We start from the raw sequence: 17,083 nt of genomic DNA on the forward strand, positions 1-17,083 counted from the left end.
GTTATAGTATTTAGTGTTGATTGTTTTTGGGGGGGGGGGGGGGGGGGGCCATCACTTTGACAGAATCTGACTTGTACTTTTCCCCCCTCCTCTGCAGCCTCAGGCACTGATTGACCAGCTAGGGTCCTACAAACAAGCTGAGGATGAGAGAGAGTTCAAGGAGAAGCAGCTTGGGACCCTCCGCGTGGACGTTTGCAGCACAGAGACATTGAAACGGTTGAAAGGTAGAGTGCAGAAATGGGCATGCAGCAAATTAACCTAATGAATGGTTGCGGAACACTGGGGAAGGGTTTTGAACCTTACTTTTATCATTGGCTTGCATGCATGCCCTCCTTTTGATTTGGACAAAACCCTAAGAAATCGGAGTAGGACCTTCGGTCCCCCCCGAGCCTGCCTCGCCGTTCAGTAAAATCATGGCCGATCCTCGCCCAGAGCACGGTTTCTCATGTGCCAGTTCTAAGCTTTCCGTGATACAGCCTCTATAACTTTCTGGTAAATCCAGCCATTCACAGCAGCGCTTGGGAGAAGAAACGGTCCTTTGCTTCTCAGCTTTAAATGAGTGACCTCCAACTCTGTAACCCTCGTCCAAGACTTCCCCCACTAGTGGAGTCATACAGCATAGAAACTGACCCTTTCATCCAATCAATCCATGTCGATCAGAATCCCAAACTAAACTAGTCCCACCGTCCTGCACTTGGCCAGTACTCCCCTGAACAGTTGTTATTCATGTATTTATCCAAATGTTTTTTACATGTTATAAGTGTACCCACACCCACCACTTCCCCTGGAAGTTCATTCCGCACACAAATTGAAAAATGTTGCCCCTCATGTCTTTTTAACTACTTGCTTTCTCACCTTAAAAATAGACCTATTTGTCTTGAAATCCCTGTCGAAGGGATAAGACACACGCCATTCACTTTATCTATACCCCTCCTGATTTTAAAAACCTCTGAGAGATCACCCTTCAGCCTCCTACGCTCCAGTAGAAAAAGTCTCAGCCTATCCAGCCTCTGCTTATAACTCAAACCCTCCATTCCTGGCCACATCCTGGTAAGTCGTTTCTGAACCCTCTCCAGCTTAACAATAGCTTTCCTCTAATGAGATGAGCCAAGCTGGATACAATGAGGCCTCACCAAACATCCTGTGCAACCTCAACACCAAGTTCTAATCTCTAATTCATAAAGATAAATCTGCTCAGCCGTCCTTGACAAGTCAACACTTTTATTTCAGGAATCAACCTAATGAATTTCTCTTGAACACGATGCATTGTCAGCACATCCTTTCTTAATTAGAGACCAAAACTGTACATAGTATTCCAGGTGTGGTGTCACCAACACCCTGTGCTGTAGTGTCAATTATTTCCCTATTTTTAAGATCCAAGCCATGAGAAATTAAAGCCAAAATTCCATTTACTTGCTGCATATGCATGCTGACTTTTTGTGTTTTATGCATAAAAACACCCAGCTCCTCAGTGCAGCACTATGTTGGAGTGTTTCTCTATTCAAATCATTATCTGCTTTTGATCCCTGCTATATCAGAGTGCATGACCTCTCACCTTCCTACATTAAACTCCATCTGCCTTTGCATACAGCCCTGGTCACCACACTATCAGAAGGATGTGGACACTTTGGAGGGGGTGCAGGAAATGTTTACCAGGATGTTGCGTGGTATGGTGGATTTCAGCTGTGAGAAAGGTTGGATAGACTGGGTTTGTTTTTCACTGGAACACAGGAGGTTGAGGGACGACCTGGTAGAAGATTTAAAAATTGTGAATGGTGGGAATTGAGTGGGAAGTATGAGGCTTTTTCCCCAAGGTGGCAGGGTCAATGACTAGGGGACACAGGGTCAAGGTGAAAGGGGGAGGGTGGTGGGAGTGGGAGGAGAAGGTTTAAAAGTGATGTGGGAGGCAAGTTTTCCCCACAACAGGTGGTGGGACCACACTGCCAGAGGAGGTGATGGAAGCAGATACAACAGCAGCATTCAAGAAGAATACATGGATAGGAAGGGAATAAAGTGATGTGGATCCTGTCAGTGAAGGCAGTTTTAGTATGGAAGGGCAAACTGTGTTGGCACAGCCTTGGAGGGCCGAAGGGCCTGTTCCTGTGTTGTATTGTTCTTTGATCGTGTCTACAAGCAACAGGTCTTTGTTGCAGATTGCTTGCACCCTCTTTGTAACATCTTTCTGTATTGTCAACAAATATAGATATTAAACTCTGCCTTGGCTTTCAGATCGTTAACATTATTAATAAAAAAAGACCCTAGATTAGAGTCCTGTAACAGTCTACGGGTTACCTCAGCCCAATCTGAAAAAACCCAATGGAATGCACCAGTGTCCACCAGCGCCTCCATACTGCAGCTGCAACGCATTGCCAATCTAGCCATCTCTGTTCAATTTAATGAGTTTATACGTTAAATATTTTATAAGTAAATCTTCTCACTACACTCTTCAGCTGTAATAACCTCTCACGACTTAAATCACTTGGCCAATCAAAAAAGGAGAAAGTGAGGACTGCAGATGCTGGAGATCAGAGCTGAAAATGTGTTGCTAGAAAAGCGCAGGAGGTCAGGCAGCATCCAAGGAACAGGAGATTTGATGTTTCGGGCATAAGCCCTTCTTCAGGAATTTCCTGTTCCTTGGATGCTGCCTGACCTACTGCGCTTTTCCAGCAATCAAAAAAAGGACAAGGACAAAATACCCATCAGTCACCTTCTGTTGTTAAGATTAGATTGGATTACTTAGTGTGGAAACAGGCCCTTTGGCCCAACAAGTCCACACCGACCCGCCGAAGCGCAACCCACCCAGACCCATTCCGCTACATTTACCCCGCACCTAACACTACGGGCAATTTAGCATGGCCAATTCACCTGACCTGTACGTTTTTGGACTGTGGGAGGAAACCGGAGCACCCGGAGGAAACCCACGCAGACACGGGGAGAACGTGCAAACTCCACACAGTCAGTCGCCTGAGGCGGGAACTGAACCCGGGTCTCTGGCGCTGTGAGGCAGCAGGGCTAACCACCGTGCCGCCCACTGGAACCTACCTGTGTTTCAGTGACAATTGAGTTCAGCTCTGACCAGTGCCAGCTGGTTGAAGGGGTTCTCTGTTCTCTCACTGCTGCCCTTTCACACACGTCTACCCTCCCCGGCATCCTTCACAAGTGATGCTGACTGACCCGACTGCACACTCCTCCCAGTCTGTACAATGCATTGGCTCCTTTGCTGTTTCTCACCGCGTTGGGTACAGTGGGGTATGGTGCTACCCAGTGGTTGCAATCTGCAATTACAGTGCTACACAAAACTCCTTTTGAAGATCTGCAGTGATGTTGTACTTAATATAACCTGGAAACTGCAGAATAATTCATAAGCCAGCCAAGTATTGTGGCAGTGGCAATAAATACGGACCCTGCCAGTAACACACATCCCTTTTTTTATTTAAATAGCGCTAGCTCAGCAAGGCAGCTTTGCCAACAGTATCTAACTCTGCAAACACTAAAGCTTGGAAAGACAAGGTATGTTGGGAACACCACCCCATGCAAGTTCCCCTCCAAGCCGCACACCGTCCTGACTTGGAAATATATTAGAAAATGCTGGGAAAGAAGGTTCACTAGACTTTGAATCGTTAACCCAGTTTCTGTCAACAGCTGCAAGTTTTTTCCCAGTGTTTTCTGCTTTCCAGCATCCTTAGATTTTTGGAAATATATTGGCCATTCCTTCAGTGCCGCTAGACCTTGGGATTCCCTCCTTGACAATACTCTGGATCTACCAACAGCAAATAAACAAGAACAAGTCCATGGTCAGTTAGAGATGAACAGTAAATGCTGACCTGGCCAGTGATGCCCACACCCTTTGACTGAAGTTTTTAAAAAAAAGCGAGAGTATTGATAGTAAACGTGACCAAAAGTCATAACTGTTTAGGGACAACAAATATGGGCATTTGCAATGTTTTAATGCTACTCTATATAGTTTTTTAAGATATGTATGTTACTTGTCATTTGTTACTTTCATTGAATGTCCCTGGTGTGTTTTTGGGATCATCTTGAACCCTTCAATAAAATTTTATAACCCAGCTTTGCAAGAGAAAGCACTCACTCGTTTAGTCTAGCCTTCCACTCAGTGTTGGTAACCCTGTATCTCCTCTTCACAACAGATTGTCCAGGCCTGCTTTCCTTTCTTGGTTAAATCGCGCTGGGCTTTCCCTGCTTCAGAGCAGCCCCGATTTGCTGGTAATTTGTTCAGTCACAGGAGTCCCTCATTCTTTCTGTCTGTGTAGATCGTGCTGGAGGCAAACGCTTTTCCAAAGACTTTGAAGAATCCAGCTCCAAGTTGGAAGACTTCTGTGCCGAGCTCGAGAGGGAGGTGAAGAAGACCCCGCCGCTGATCGAAGCACTCGAAAATGCAGAGATCTTTTATGAGGCTCAGTACAAGGAGGTGAAGATTGTAGCTAATGTAAGTGTCTTTACAGATGGGACTTCTCTGTGCAGGGGTGCAGACTGCATTTATAACTGCATTGCTAGAGGGTTCTCAGCAAATGTATCTCCTGCAAGCCAGTTAATTTCCCCCTGAGGCCATTTCACGCCTTTTCCATGATTCTTTTTCCCCTGGTAGTTTGTTCTGTAACTCTTAGCATCTCTTGTGCAAAAAGTAACTACCTTACTTCAGAGCTGTGTACTATTAACTCGATAGCCAAATGCTGCAGATCTGAGTTGGAAACAGAAAATGCTGGAAGTACTCAGGCAGCCTCTGAGTGTGTGTGTGTGTGTGAGTGAGAGAGACACCCAGCTAATATTCCAGATTAGAAGCAGGTGAGTGAGAGTGAAAACGGCACACACAAACAGGCCAGTGATTGGGATGAAACTCGGGAGAGCTGACATAAGCACAGAAGGTTGCCTTGTCGAAAGTTGAAGCTTTAAACTTTGTTGGGACGTTACAGGAGGTCATGGGCAGGGGGGTCAGTGGGTGAGCAACGAGAGAGTTGAAATGCCAGGAAAGCTGAAACTCAGGACTGAGACGCTGGAGCTTTTGGAATAGGCAAGGGGTGGCCAATTACGTCCTAATTCCCACACCTCTGCTCTCACCTTGCCCGCTCCCTCTAGTGCCCAACCACAACAGTGTTCCCATCATCCTCACCTTGCACCCCACCAGCATGGACTGATTGCAATTCTGCATATCTTTAGTTTTGATCTTCTCCACCGTTGCCTTGTTCTGCTTCCTCACAGGCGTACAAGACGTTTGCGAACAGAGTCAACAACCTGAAGAAGAAGCTGGACCAGCTGAAGACCACGCTGCCGGATCCAGACGAGTCTCCCATTCCGTCTCCCAGCATGGACGCTCCGTCGCCGACCGGCTCGGAGTCCCCCGTGCGGCCGCTGGAAGAGCCCGTGGCGGAGCTGAAGAAGCTGGAGGAGAGCCCCGGGCCGCTGACACCGGACGCCTCGGGTGATAACTGTGATGTCGAGGACATGGAGCTCTCGGATGACGAAGCAGCGGGAGCAGCGAATATCATAGGTACCAGGCTCAGAAAGGGGCGGCCGGTCATGCTTCTGAACGCAGGGAATTACAGAATCACCCCTCACACCACCAGGCGTCGTCGGTCCCAACCAGACTGAGCTGGCGGTTCATAATGCACAGCCACCCCTCCTCCCCCAATCTCCTGACTCCTAACCACATCTTTCTCTGCTTTCTTATCCCTGCCTCGTGTCTTTTTAGCAGCAGCTGAGCGTTTTACCTTGTGACCTGCGATGGTGAACTCCAATACCAACCACTGTCTCAGGCCTTTCCAATATTCACCCCCATCAGGTCAGATCTGTCAGCAAGGATGAGATATATAGTCCCTCTTTTTACCTGTTTCCACAGGTAAAAAGACTCACTCCTCATCTCTTCCCTACTCTCACCATCCCATTCAGGATTTTAAAGATTCCTCTCAGGCATTGTCACGGTTTTCCCTTTTCTGAAGAGTACTTACAACCCGACCAGTTTGCTCTCTCCGGCTAGTGCAGTAGAATCAGTGCGGAAAGAGGTCATTAGGCCCATCAGAGTTCGCACCAACCTCTGAGGAGCACCCCACCCAGACCCTGCCCCCCGCCCCTCCCACCCTCTCCCCATAAACCCTACATTGCCTATGGCTAGCCCCACCAAGCTGGCACGTTCCAAGTCACTACAGACCACTTCCCATGGCTAGTCCACCTAGCCTGCACATCCCTGAACACTACGGGCAATTTAGTGTGGCCAATCCACCCAGCCTGCACACCTTTGGGCTGTGGGAGGAAAGCTGGAGAGTATGCAAACACTCGTCCAAGGCTGGAATGGAAGCAGAGTTCCTGGCGCTGTGAGACAGACCTGCCAATGTGCCACCCTTAATATCTTCAATCTGGTGCCATCCTTGTAAACCATCTCCATTGCACATACTCCAGCTCTGTTGGGTCCCTCTGGAAGCGTGGCAATTGTAACTGTGCACACTTATCAAAGGGCTGTCTGACCAGGGTCCTGGGCAAGTTTGAGAACTACAATTACGTGCCATATCCCTCTAAATAAATCTCTGTGCTTTGTCAGTATTTTCACCTGCTTTTATTAGCCATCATCCCTGCTTTTTCTCTAATTCATTCATGGGATATTGGTATCCCTGGCTTGGCCAGCATGTATCACCAGTCGGCTGTTAGAATTCAACCGCATTGTGGGCCTGGAGTCTCTCACAGACCAGACCAGGTAAGGATTTCCTTCACTAAAGGAGATTGTTGTAAAAACACTAATCTACCGTGGTGACGTTGGCCTGGCTTTGTAGTCCAGGTTTTTATTACGTTCAGGTTTCACTGGTGGCATTCAAACCCACGATCCCAGCACATTAACCTGGCCTTCCTGAGTTACCAGTCTAGCAGCAACACCACTAGGCCCGTTGCCTCCCCTTTGTGATCCGTTCGCATGTATTTTTAGTCATTTTTCAGGATTATTTTATTACATTTAAATTGTTTTTTTTTCAATCCTTAACATTTAAATCTAAGCTTTTGTTTTGTAGATGAAAACGTTCCCTTTGCTCTCTACTCTGGTAGCATTAGTTCTGTTGTGCCAGGTTTATTTCTTACTCTGTCTTGTCTTTAGATCTGGGTTTCTCTTTCCCCAGTTCGTGCAGCCCTCGAGTACCTTGACCTGAATGAGTCTCCTTTGGCAGAGACACCAAACCGTCCTGATGGTGGGAGATGACACAGGCCCAACTTTATCATCACTGGTTAGCTGTACGTCCCAGGAAGAGCCGTTTGGGTGAAATGGGCGCTCTGGAATAGCAGTGGGATACACAAGTTCTTGTATGCTTGCTTTGTCACTATCTGGAGTCAAGCTAGAGGTTTTTTTGTAGATTAGATTATATTTCATTCGGGTCTCCTGAATGTAGCTGAGCAGGTGGGCTGTTACATTATCTGAGCTGATGGGTCAGTGCCCAATAAGGCAACCTTTCAGAGGGTTCATTATCATTGCTTCTCTTCGAAATTGGATACATTTTTGATTGGCTGGAATGGAATTGGATCCACTTGTGCAGTCACATGATTTTTAGCGGTCTGGGCATTTGAGAAACGTGAAAATCGGTGGGATGGAAGGAATATTGTAGGTAAGTGCACTATTGGGGAAACTTAATTCTAACTTGTTTCTCTTTCCCTCTTTTTTTTTTCTCCCTCTCCCTCTCCCTCTCCCGCTCCCGCTCCCTCTCTCTCTCTCTCCCCCCTCCCTCCCTCTCTCTCTCTCCCCCCTCCCTCCCTCCCTCTCTCTCTCCCCCCTCCCTCCCTCCCTCTCTCTCTCCCCCCTCCCTCCCTCTCTCTCTCTCTCTCCCCCCTCCCTCCCTCTCTCTCTCTCTCTCCCCCCTCCCTCCCTCTCTCTCTCTCTCCCCCCCTCCCTCTCTCTCTCTCTCTCCCCCCCCCTCCCTCTCTCTCTCCCCCCCCCCTCCCTCTCTCTCTCTCTCCCCCCCCCTCCCTCTCTCTCTCCCCCCCTCCCCCTCCTCTCTCTCTTTTCTCTGTCTTGTCTCTCTCTCTCTCTCTCTTTCCCCCACCCCCCCCACTATCTCTCTCTCTACCCCCCCCACCCTCTCTCTCCCACCCTCCCTGTCAATCGTTGCTCTTTAGCAGTAGAGAGTGAGGAGAGAAAAGAGGAATCCAGTCCAAGCACAGCGGCGGCGGTGAGCGCGAGTCCCCAACCAGAGAAGGTGTTGACCCCGGTAGAGACCCCGCAGGCAAAGAGCAACACGGTAACGCCGCCCTTGGCCCTGCCAAACCTGGCCAACATCGACTTGGGCAAAATCAGCTCCATCCTCAGCAGCCTGACCACCGTGATGAAGAACACAGGTGAGCAATGCAGGAGCTGGCCTGGAGCCACTCCACATACAAAACACTCCACAAGCTGTTTTTCTTTTCCAGGGTTGGGTTCCTTTTACCATCTTCCCCCTCAAGTCGGAGTGACCAATGTAACCGAACAGAAGGCTGCTCATGCCTGACAGCTTGCCTGGACTGGATCTTTGTTGCCCTCCAGCCCAGTTCCAGGACTTTGACCGCGTGTTCCAAGCTGGTTCACCAGTGCAGGCACGCGTGGCTACTGCCGTGGTTAAAACGCGCTTCGGGCGAGATGTGAAATGTCCCCCTGCCCCATCTGGGAATCCACCAGCCTTTTCAAGGATCCCATGGCGTCTCCCAATCGGAATAATCCAACCTTAGCTACACCACTTAAGATGCACGACCAGTTGATCCATTTTAATTATTTGAGGGGGGCGAGGGGGCATGTTTTGTGAAAAATGACAACCCTTCTTGAATGTGAAGCAGTTTGGAGAGGCTTTTTTGTAGAGTTATGATATGATGCTAAATGAACACAAGTCTTTGCCACTACCAAATGTAAGTAGTACTTGGCAAAGGACACTTCTGACCAAAGCTTTCTGTCTTGGTACTCATCAGGACATTTTGCAAGAATGCCAATTCAAGGAGGAAATCAGCCCATCAGCAGTGTCCTCTATTGGCGTATAGATGTTGGTTTTTGGGATTGTGTTCTTGTGTGAAATGTCCTGATGAGTTCAAGATGGGAGCATCGACAAAATTCTGTTCTTTCAACAATGTTTTGATCTTTTTACTTTGTTTATCTGGAGTCAGGGAGGAGAAATTCATTGGTTATTTGTGCGCATTAAGTGAAATGTATCCATGAAACAAGATTTTTGCCACTCGAAGAGAAACAGATACTCTAATTTACCACTGATCCTCAGTCTCTGGGGGAGTGCAAGTTGATCGGGGAAACTGTTGCATTGTGCTCTATCCTGAAGTAGCATCAGTGTCACATTACTGGGGCAAAGTAGAGGGAGTTTAACTCTGCTTTTGAGATGGGTTGAGCCACGTTAAGAGAGTGCTGAATAATGTGGCTGCTCGCATGATCTTGTTTTTGAGACGTTTTCTCTTTTTTTTCTTGTTGGCTATAATTCAGCACCCATGTCTTTGCTTTCTGTTGTCTGTGTTGGTGTAGCCTCAGTCTTGCAGCATGTCGCTCCCTGCAGATTGTGGGATAATCAGCATGCTAATTCTTCACGTTGAATGTAGAGCAAACATCACAGTGTTTGCAGGCAGAGGCTTCTGTTCTGTGTGTATGCATGTGCACATACACCACCCTGACTTGGCTGTCTCCTTGCTGTTGCGGGGTCAAAATCCTGGATTTCCCTCTCTCACGGTGTCTTAGCAGCTAGGACTGCGCTTCCCCCTGCTTAAACATCCTGGGCAGTTGTATATTAGGGATCCTGAGGGTTGAGACCCATTCGTGGTCTAGCTTTAGAGCTATGTTAAGGCCACATTTGGGGTATTGTGAGCAGTTCTGGCATAATGTACTGAAGGGAATGCAGAGGAGATTCACTGGGCTGGAGGGTCTAAGCTATGAGGGAAAATTGCAAAGGCTGGGATTTTATTCCCTGGAGCAGCAGGGGTGGAGAAGGAAATGGACAGAGGTGTATAAGATGCTGAGGAGTGGGCACAGTGGACAGAGAGGCCCTTTTTCCCATGAGTAGAGGGCTCGGTAACCAGATGGTTTAAGAAGAGTTAGAAAGCTAGGAGGAAAGTTGAGGGTAGTTTATTTCCCGTGTTGGGTGGTGGGTATCTAGAACTAGCTACTAGCTGGAATTGAAAGGGTAGTTGAATCAGAAACTCTCGTAACATTTCAGCAATATTTAGGTATTTACTTGCATTGCTGTAGCCTCCAGGGCTGAGTGTCTAGAACTGGCCTTTATTGTCCAGCACAGACGCGATGGGCCAAGTTGATCTCCTGTGCCCATTAGCCTAGATGTTTCATTCGAGGTGACACAAACTGGATGTTTTTTGTTTCCAACTCTTGGGTCTTTCAAATTGCAGCGAAGCAGGGGTTGGGTTTGAATTTCTTTGCTGCTGCGTCAGATTGCTCAGCTCGGCTATCGGTGACCTTGTCAGATTTCACTTTTCTCTCCCCTCTGTCTCCAGTCAGCCCAGCAGTTGGTCAAGCGCCTGTGCTTGCGGTAACATCACCGGCTCCTGCTGGCGGGCACCTGAATAGTGGCCTCAAGGCCCCCACGCAGAAGCCTTCTCCGGCCACTCCCAATCCTCTGGCGAGCATCCTGTCAAAAGTTGAATTAACTCCAGAGAGCATCTTGTCAGCACTCAGCAAGACACAGGGGCCCTCTGCTCCAGCTCTGCAAGGTAAACTAGGGAACTGTACAAAATTCCACCTGAGCAGACCCTGATTCTCCTCCTCCATCTGATGGTCTGTACTCAGCACCCGAGTCTTTCACACCAGTCACTTGGAATCCAGGCCACCTGGAGATGAGTTTTCCAAAGCTTGGAATTCCAGCCCAATTGTTTATTGCATCTTTTTGCACTTTTAACTGCTTTTCTGGGGCCTTCATCTTAAAGTTTATCAGCAGTCCTCAGGTTGTAGCATCATCTTTGTTGTCACCTTGGTGGTTAGCTTCATTATTTTGCTACAGTCTCATTCTTTCGAAGGTCAGCCCCCCCCCCCCGGCACTATGGGCCTTAGCACTTCTCAATTTAATGAAAGAAAAATTGCGGAATTGTGTTTTCAGCATTGTGACCTTCAAACTCCTCTGTCGAAATGTGGCTTTCAGCTTGGTTTTCTTGTCAAAAGTGTCGAGGTTAGCACGTTTGAGGGTAGGTGCCTGCTTTAGTTGGTCCTTCCAGCCAGTGGATGCTGCCTGTTGTTCACCATCCATGCAATGTTGCCCTAGAGTCCTCCTCCTCAAACCCAGCTAACAATAAGCAGAATATCGGCTCCCTTGGCATTTAGAGTTGCTGGTTGGAGCCTGCAGCACATTGGCATGCCTGCACTCGCCTTCAAACCCCGTGAAAGCTTTGCACTTGCTCAAGTATAAAACCTCCTGTGTCATGCTTTCTGTTACCTTCCGGGCTTCTGACAGCCCCGACGCTCTCCCCACCTTCTGTGAGCCTGAGCTTTTCTGTGACTCCTGTCAGTCTGTCACCCTTGCTGGTGTAGAATGACTTCCATGCCAGCAGGGTCTCCAATTTTACATTCCTGTAGTGAAATTGCTGCATGACTCTGCCATTCCCTGTCTTGGCTACCTCTACCAAGTGTACAATTCCCCCCGCCACCCCCATACCTCTTCAAAGAGTTCTGCACTCCTATACATCTCCGGACTCCCCTTGTCCAACTGTCAGCTAGCCTGACTCTCCAGCTGTGGAATTTCATCCTAAAATTCCTCTGCCTGCAGCATCTCTCTCTCTCTCTCTTGATCTAAGGCACTCCTTAAAACCTACCCCTCTTCACCGAGATGTGCAATCCACTTTGACTTAAATAAGACAAAGAACCATGAGATCTGAAACAAACAGAAATTGCTGGAGAAATACAACAGGTCTGGCAGCGTCTGTGAGCAACAGTTAACATTTTGAGTCCTTCAGGCACCCTTTGATGGTTTTGTTTGGTTTTTTTGGCCAAGTCTGCTCCTGTGAAGCACCTCTGATATGTTGCCTTATTCAAACCCGGTGCATCAATGCACTCCTTGTTTTTTTGACTCCACTGTGCATAAAGCTTTCAACCAATTGCACAGTTAATCAAGCTTTCTACAATCTTCTGACCACCTCCTTCCCACCTTCAGGACCTCTCAAAGCTTTCAACTGCCTACTCAACTTCACGTTAGAATCTAGTTCTCCCATCTCTTATGGAGAACACCAGAGTACTTTTACTGAAGTGAAGGTATAGTGTAAGCGCATGTTAAGAGGAGTACCTTAATTAACAAAGGACAGTCATCAAAGTGTATATTTTTTAAACAGAACTTTAACCAATTGTGTTGGATGAAATGTTAGAAGTTAGTCTATGGTTGAAATGTACTGAAATATCCTTTTTCTTTCTCCCCTTTCTCCTGATACTAGGTCTCTCATCATTGCTTCAGAGTGTGACAGGAAACACTTCTGTTCCATCCAGCAGTGCAAGTTCAAACATTTCTACCCTGGCGGTGACCAGTGTCACCAGTCCGATAGATAAAGGTGTTCCCATTATTAATGCCAGTACCCAGTCTATGATCCAGGGGCTGATCGGCTGCTCTCCAAATTCGCCTGCGTCTGAAGTTTCCTCTGGCTCATCTGTGAACTCGGCCCCTGTAAACCACAGCCCTGCTCTGTCCAGTGCAAACCTGAAGGGCCCCGCCAACACTACAGTGCTTGACAGCTCCCTCCGCAGCACCGCCTCTGGATCGAGGGGAGGCTTGACCAGTCAGAAGTCATCGGCGGAGGCGGTGGCAGAGGAAACCGAGGCAGAATCGCCCTCGCCGTCGAGTCTGGAGATGAAGATTCACAACTTCCTGAAGGTCAACCCAGGCTTTAAGGCCCTGGACCTCAACATCCCGCTGCTGAGCAACCTGGGCTCCGGTGACTCGAAGAGTCTGCTGCCGCCGTCAGACGCGAGCCGTAACCCCGGCAGCGCCATGCTGGACAACCAGGACGGCACGCCCGTCCGTGACGAGCGAGGTGGGACCCCCACCCAAGATGAGATCATGGACAAGCCAGCCACCCCAGGCCCGATTGATCCAATGTCCTTGCTGTCGAAGTTAATCAGCCCGCCCTCCTCTTCAACCAGCAGCACAATCTCCCCCCCGCTTTCCCTCCCGCAAAACAGAGATTCCGCTTACTCAGAGATTTCCAACACTGTGCCTTCTTACCAAAGTAGTTCCTCGTACGGCCGTGGCAGGAGCCCGTTCCCCCCTTCTTTCAAGCCCTCCGAAATGTGGGAGCAGTCATCTCCCCACAGGGATTCCCCTCCTGACCAGTTTTACCCGGGTGAATCCTGCACTGATTTTGACTACGCAGGCCCACCTCCTTCAGTCTCTGGCTTGGGGAAGCAGCTGCCGAAATCCATTCTCAAGTCAAATAAAGCCGATCAGAGTCCCAATGAATACCAGTCTGTTTCCACCAGTTACAGTCGCCTCAAGTCTGTGTTCTCCAAGCCTATGAAGTCCATCCTTAAAAAGCAGGAGGCTTATGGTGGCAGGTCAAATAGCAGGGGGGGGTACGGAGATGATGATCAGGGGGTTGAGCACGAGAGCCTGTCTTCGCCCAGCCAGAACAATCCATTCTTCCCCTCAGAGTCTAACAACATCATCTTGCAGCCCTCTTTCTCAGATCTGTCTCGCGCGGGGTCGCTTCCGAAAGCGTTCTCCGACTCGCTCACTTCCCGCCAGCCGTCTTCCACACAAAGTGCCGGGTCTTACAGCCGCCTGCCGGTCACCAGCATCGAGAAAGCTGTGTCGCTAGGCTCCCCCGTCTCTGCCACTTCCACCATCGAGTTTAAAAACATGCTCAAAAATGCCTCCCGCCGGCCGACTGACGAGAAGCCTTCAGAGAGCCCCATTAGTCCAGCGCCGACAGGAGGCGTGAGCGAAAAAGGGGGCCTGTCGATCTTCGGACAGTCTGGGATTGCAGAGACTGGGGAGGACGAGCAGCATTGTATAGAGACTCACATATCCACCTCTGAATTATCCAAAAGCATAGAGGAGAAAGGAGCCCCCATTGAAACGTTAGGTTCCAGTACCCCATCAGCAGGGAGGCTGATGTTTGGGGAGCCCATTCAGACTCTGGACTCTAGCCGAGGGTCAGGCAGAGGGAATCTGAGTCATGGGAGAGGGGGCTCCAGGAGCAGTTGGTTTGAACAGAGCGAAAACATTTCAGACTTTGAAGATGAGTCATCCTCTCTTGACGTTTCTGAGATGACTCAAGGTATTCCTCCCAGTTTTCGAAGCCAGTTCGAAGAGCACCACCTCCAGTTCCCTGACACTTCAAGCAGCTTTCGGTCCAACAGCTTTAGCGCCCCCTTTGAGAGGCAGACCCAGCCAATGGGACTCCCGCCCGGCTCGCTGCACGATCGCATCGGGCCTCCCCCCGTCCCAAGCCGTGACCACGTCGGGCACCCCACTGGCCCGCCGCCAGATCACGTGCTTGCCCCATGCACCCCGCAAGATCACATCGGGCCCCCGCCCCCTCCCGTGCCCTTGCGAGAGATCGGGCTGCCTCCACTGCCCCCGCGGGATCACCTGAGTCTGCCCCCGGGTCCTCCTCCCCCTCCTCCTCCCCCTCCTGTCTCCCATGACCATCTCGGGCCTCCCGGCCCCACCCAGGAGCACGGGGCTGTCTCGTCGGGTTCCCTGAGAGAGCACGCTTCCTTCTCGGGTCCCCCTCAGGATCACGGTGGGCCGCCACCTGGTACGACCCATGAGAAGATCGGGCCTCCGCGGGACCACGCTGGGCCGGCCCCCGGCACTTCTGTTGACCACATCGGGCCGCCGTCTGCTCCTCCCCCTGATCACTTCGGTCCCGGCTTACCTCCCGGCCCCCCCCCTCCGCGGGATCACCTCGGCCCCCCGCCCCTGGACCACCTTGGACCCCCACCCGGCCCCCCGGTGCCGCCACCTGGGCCCCCTCCGCGGGATCACCTGGTCCCCCCTCCCGGCCCCCCCTCCAATCCCCCCACCAGGCCCTCCCCCTGGCCCCCCTCCCCGGGATGTTCTGGGTCCTCCGCCAGGCACTCTTCCGCAAGATCACCTGGTCCCACCTCCCGGCCCCCCTCCGAGGGATCCGCTTGTCCCACCCCCAGTCCCCCCTCCTCAGGACGTCCTTGGTCCATTGCCTGGATCTCCTAGAGACCTCCTTGGCCCACTAGCCGGGCCCCCAAGAGAACTCCTAGGCTTATTACCCTGCCCTCCAAGAGACTTCCTTGGCTTAGCCAGCAGGCCTCCAGTGCAGAGGTCGCCAAGGGATTACTATAGCCAATCCTTTACGCCCCAGCGAGAGTACAGTAACCCTGGTAGATTCTTCCAGAGAGACTTCAGGGGCTCTTTCAGGCCTCGCGAATCTTTTCAAAGTGGAAAGCGGCCCGGTCTGCCATTCGGGAGCCCCCCTTTTTCCACGGCTCCGAAGCGACCCTACATGCCTCCTCGGTACTGAGAAAGCAAGATGCGTTGCAGAACGAGCGGGAATGTTTCTGTGTTGGAGGCTACGTGGAAAACTCATCTCTAACCCTTGCTGTCCGAGCAGCTGTTGTGGCTGTAGTGGCAAGGGTTCAGCGTGGCGCATCGTCAGTCATTGACTTGTCTCTTTGTGTCCTTGTCTGTTTGCCCTCCCGGCTCACTTCCTGTTCTCCCACTCTGTCCTTCCCCAAGCTGACCTGCTGTGCTAGGTCAGAGGTGTATGTAAGGTTAAATGTTTCCGTACAGTATCATTACAAACTACTGCACAGCGAGTTTTCATCAGAAGGAGCTTGGAAACTTCCAGGATGTGTAGGAATCCAACACGGAGCTAGAGAACCGTTTCCTTTCACACAAAGTAGAACTTTTGTATTGCTGAAAAGATCCTCAAGAGTACCGTCTTAAGATGCTGTAGCCTCTGTCCAAACCCTTTGCTATTTTGTGTTTGTTTTTTTTAAAAAAAAGTTACAGTTTTACTACGTGTACTAGTTTGTGGAGGGGAAAAAAATGTGGTTAAATGCAAATTGCAAATGGTTCTGTTGTCATTGAAAGCATTTGCAAGTGAACCCCCCCCCTCCCCTCCCCTCCACCCATAGTCAAATTTCAGGGCTAGAATTTTCAAAGCTGACACCTCATTGTTTCTGAGTCAACGCGATGAACACTATTTTGTAGAGGGTTGTGTGTTTCCTGCACCAGACACTTTTCAAGAGGGAAGTGTTGATTGGGCAGGGTGGGTGTTAACTGTACAATCCATTTCCTACTCACTGGAGAGGATTCTGTGCCAACGGCTTGGGCTTTCCCCCCCCCACCTCTGTAAATAACAAGTGTGTGTTGATTCAGCTCCTTGGCAGAGGGTTCACATCAGCCTGTGTGTGGATTGTGCAGTGCTTTGAGGGTGGGCGTTTCTCCTTTTTAAACCCCCTCCTTGTTCTGAAATGTATAGCTTGTCCCTGTTTCTCCCACTAACCTGTCTTTTTCTCCAGAGCGGCACCGTCAGCCACTAGGATGGAGTTGTCTTCCCCTTGGCAATGCCAGTGCTGCTGATACGGTGCCAAGGAGAGGGCAGCCAATGCTGGTGTTGGAATCTGAAGCGCACTGCCCCTGGTTGTCCATCCCAGATGTGGGAATGGTGGAAAATGCTCCATCTAATAATCTGGCTGAGAACCTCCCGAGACTCCCAACAATCGGAAATGAGAAGATTTTTTTTAAAAAAACCTAACGGGCAGGACTGGAGCCTGTGGACTGTGCAATGGGCACAGTTTTAAGCTGTTAAGATGTGTAGTGTTTCTAATGGCATTGCAGTTAACAAAGAAACAAATGCATTTATCTACAAAAGAAAAATGGTGAATCTTTGGAATAAACCTTCCTCTGTCGTTTTACAAGCTCTTTATAGTAGACCGATCAGTCAGCAATGCGATAGGCAGAGTAAAACCTAATTCTCTGCAACTTGTTCAAAAGTATTTTGAATTTTCCTACCCCACGCTTGCTGATCGGCTGCTAAAACTGCCTAACGTGCTTCTGGATGCCTTTTTCTGTGGCTTGTTCTGTCCCAGTCACTGGTTTGTTAAATGTAACCTGCTTGGCCTGGTGAAGTACCTGGCTGAATAACACTTGTTCCTCTTTAT

At 49.8% G+C, this 17,083-nt stretch overlaps 1 protein-coding gene across 3 annotated transcripts in view; it reads left to right on the forward strand.

The window, feature by feature from the left end:
* Positions 1-17,083, forward strand: part of LOC132805563 (regulation of nuclear pre-mRNA domain-containing protein 2-like) — an 80,382-nt gene extending 63,299 nt beyond the window's left edge. Inside the window, exons 6-11 of one of the 3 annotated variants that reach the window (XM_060820689.1) lie at positions 98-224; positions 4,272-4,447; positions 5,218-5,506; positions 8,107-8,322; positions 10,456-10,671; positions 12,376-17,083. In XM_060820689.1, coding sequence (XP_060676672.1) covers positions 98-224; positions 4,272-4,447; positions 5,218-5,506; positions 8,107-8,322; positions 10,456-10,671; positions 12,376-15,134 — 3,783 coding nt within the window. In that variant the 3' untranslated portion in view covers positions 15,135-17,083. Of the gene's footprint in view, positions 1-97; positions 225-4,271; positions 4,448-5,217; positions 5,507-8,103; positions 8,323-10,455; positions 10,672-12,375 lie in introns of all 3 variants that reach the window. The other 2 variants (XM_060820688.1, XM_060820690.1) reach the window with 2 other exon arrangements.

The sequence above is a fragment of the Hemiscyllium ocellatum genome, chromosome 50 (genome assembly GCF_020745735.1).
Source record: "Hemiscyllium ocellatum isolate sHemOce1 chromosome 50, sHemOce1.pat.X.cur, whole genome shotgun sequence".
Lineage (NCBI taxonomy): Eukaryota > Metazoa > Chordata > Chondrichthyes > Orectolobiformes > Hemiscylliidae > Hemiscyllium > Hemiscyllium ocellatum.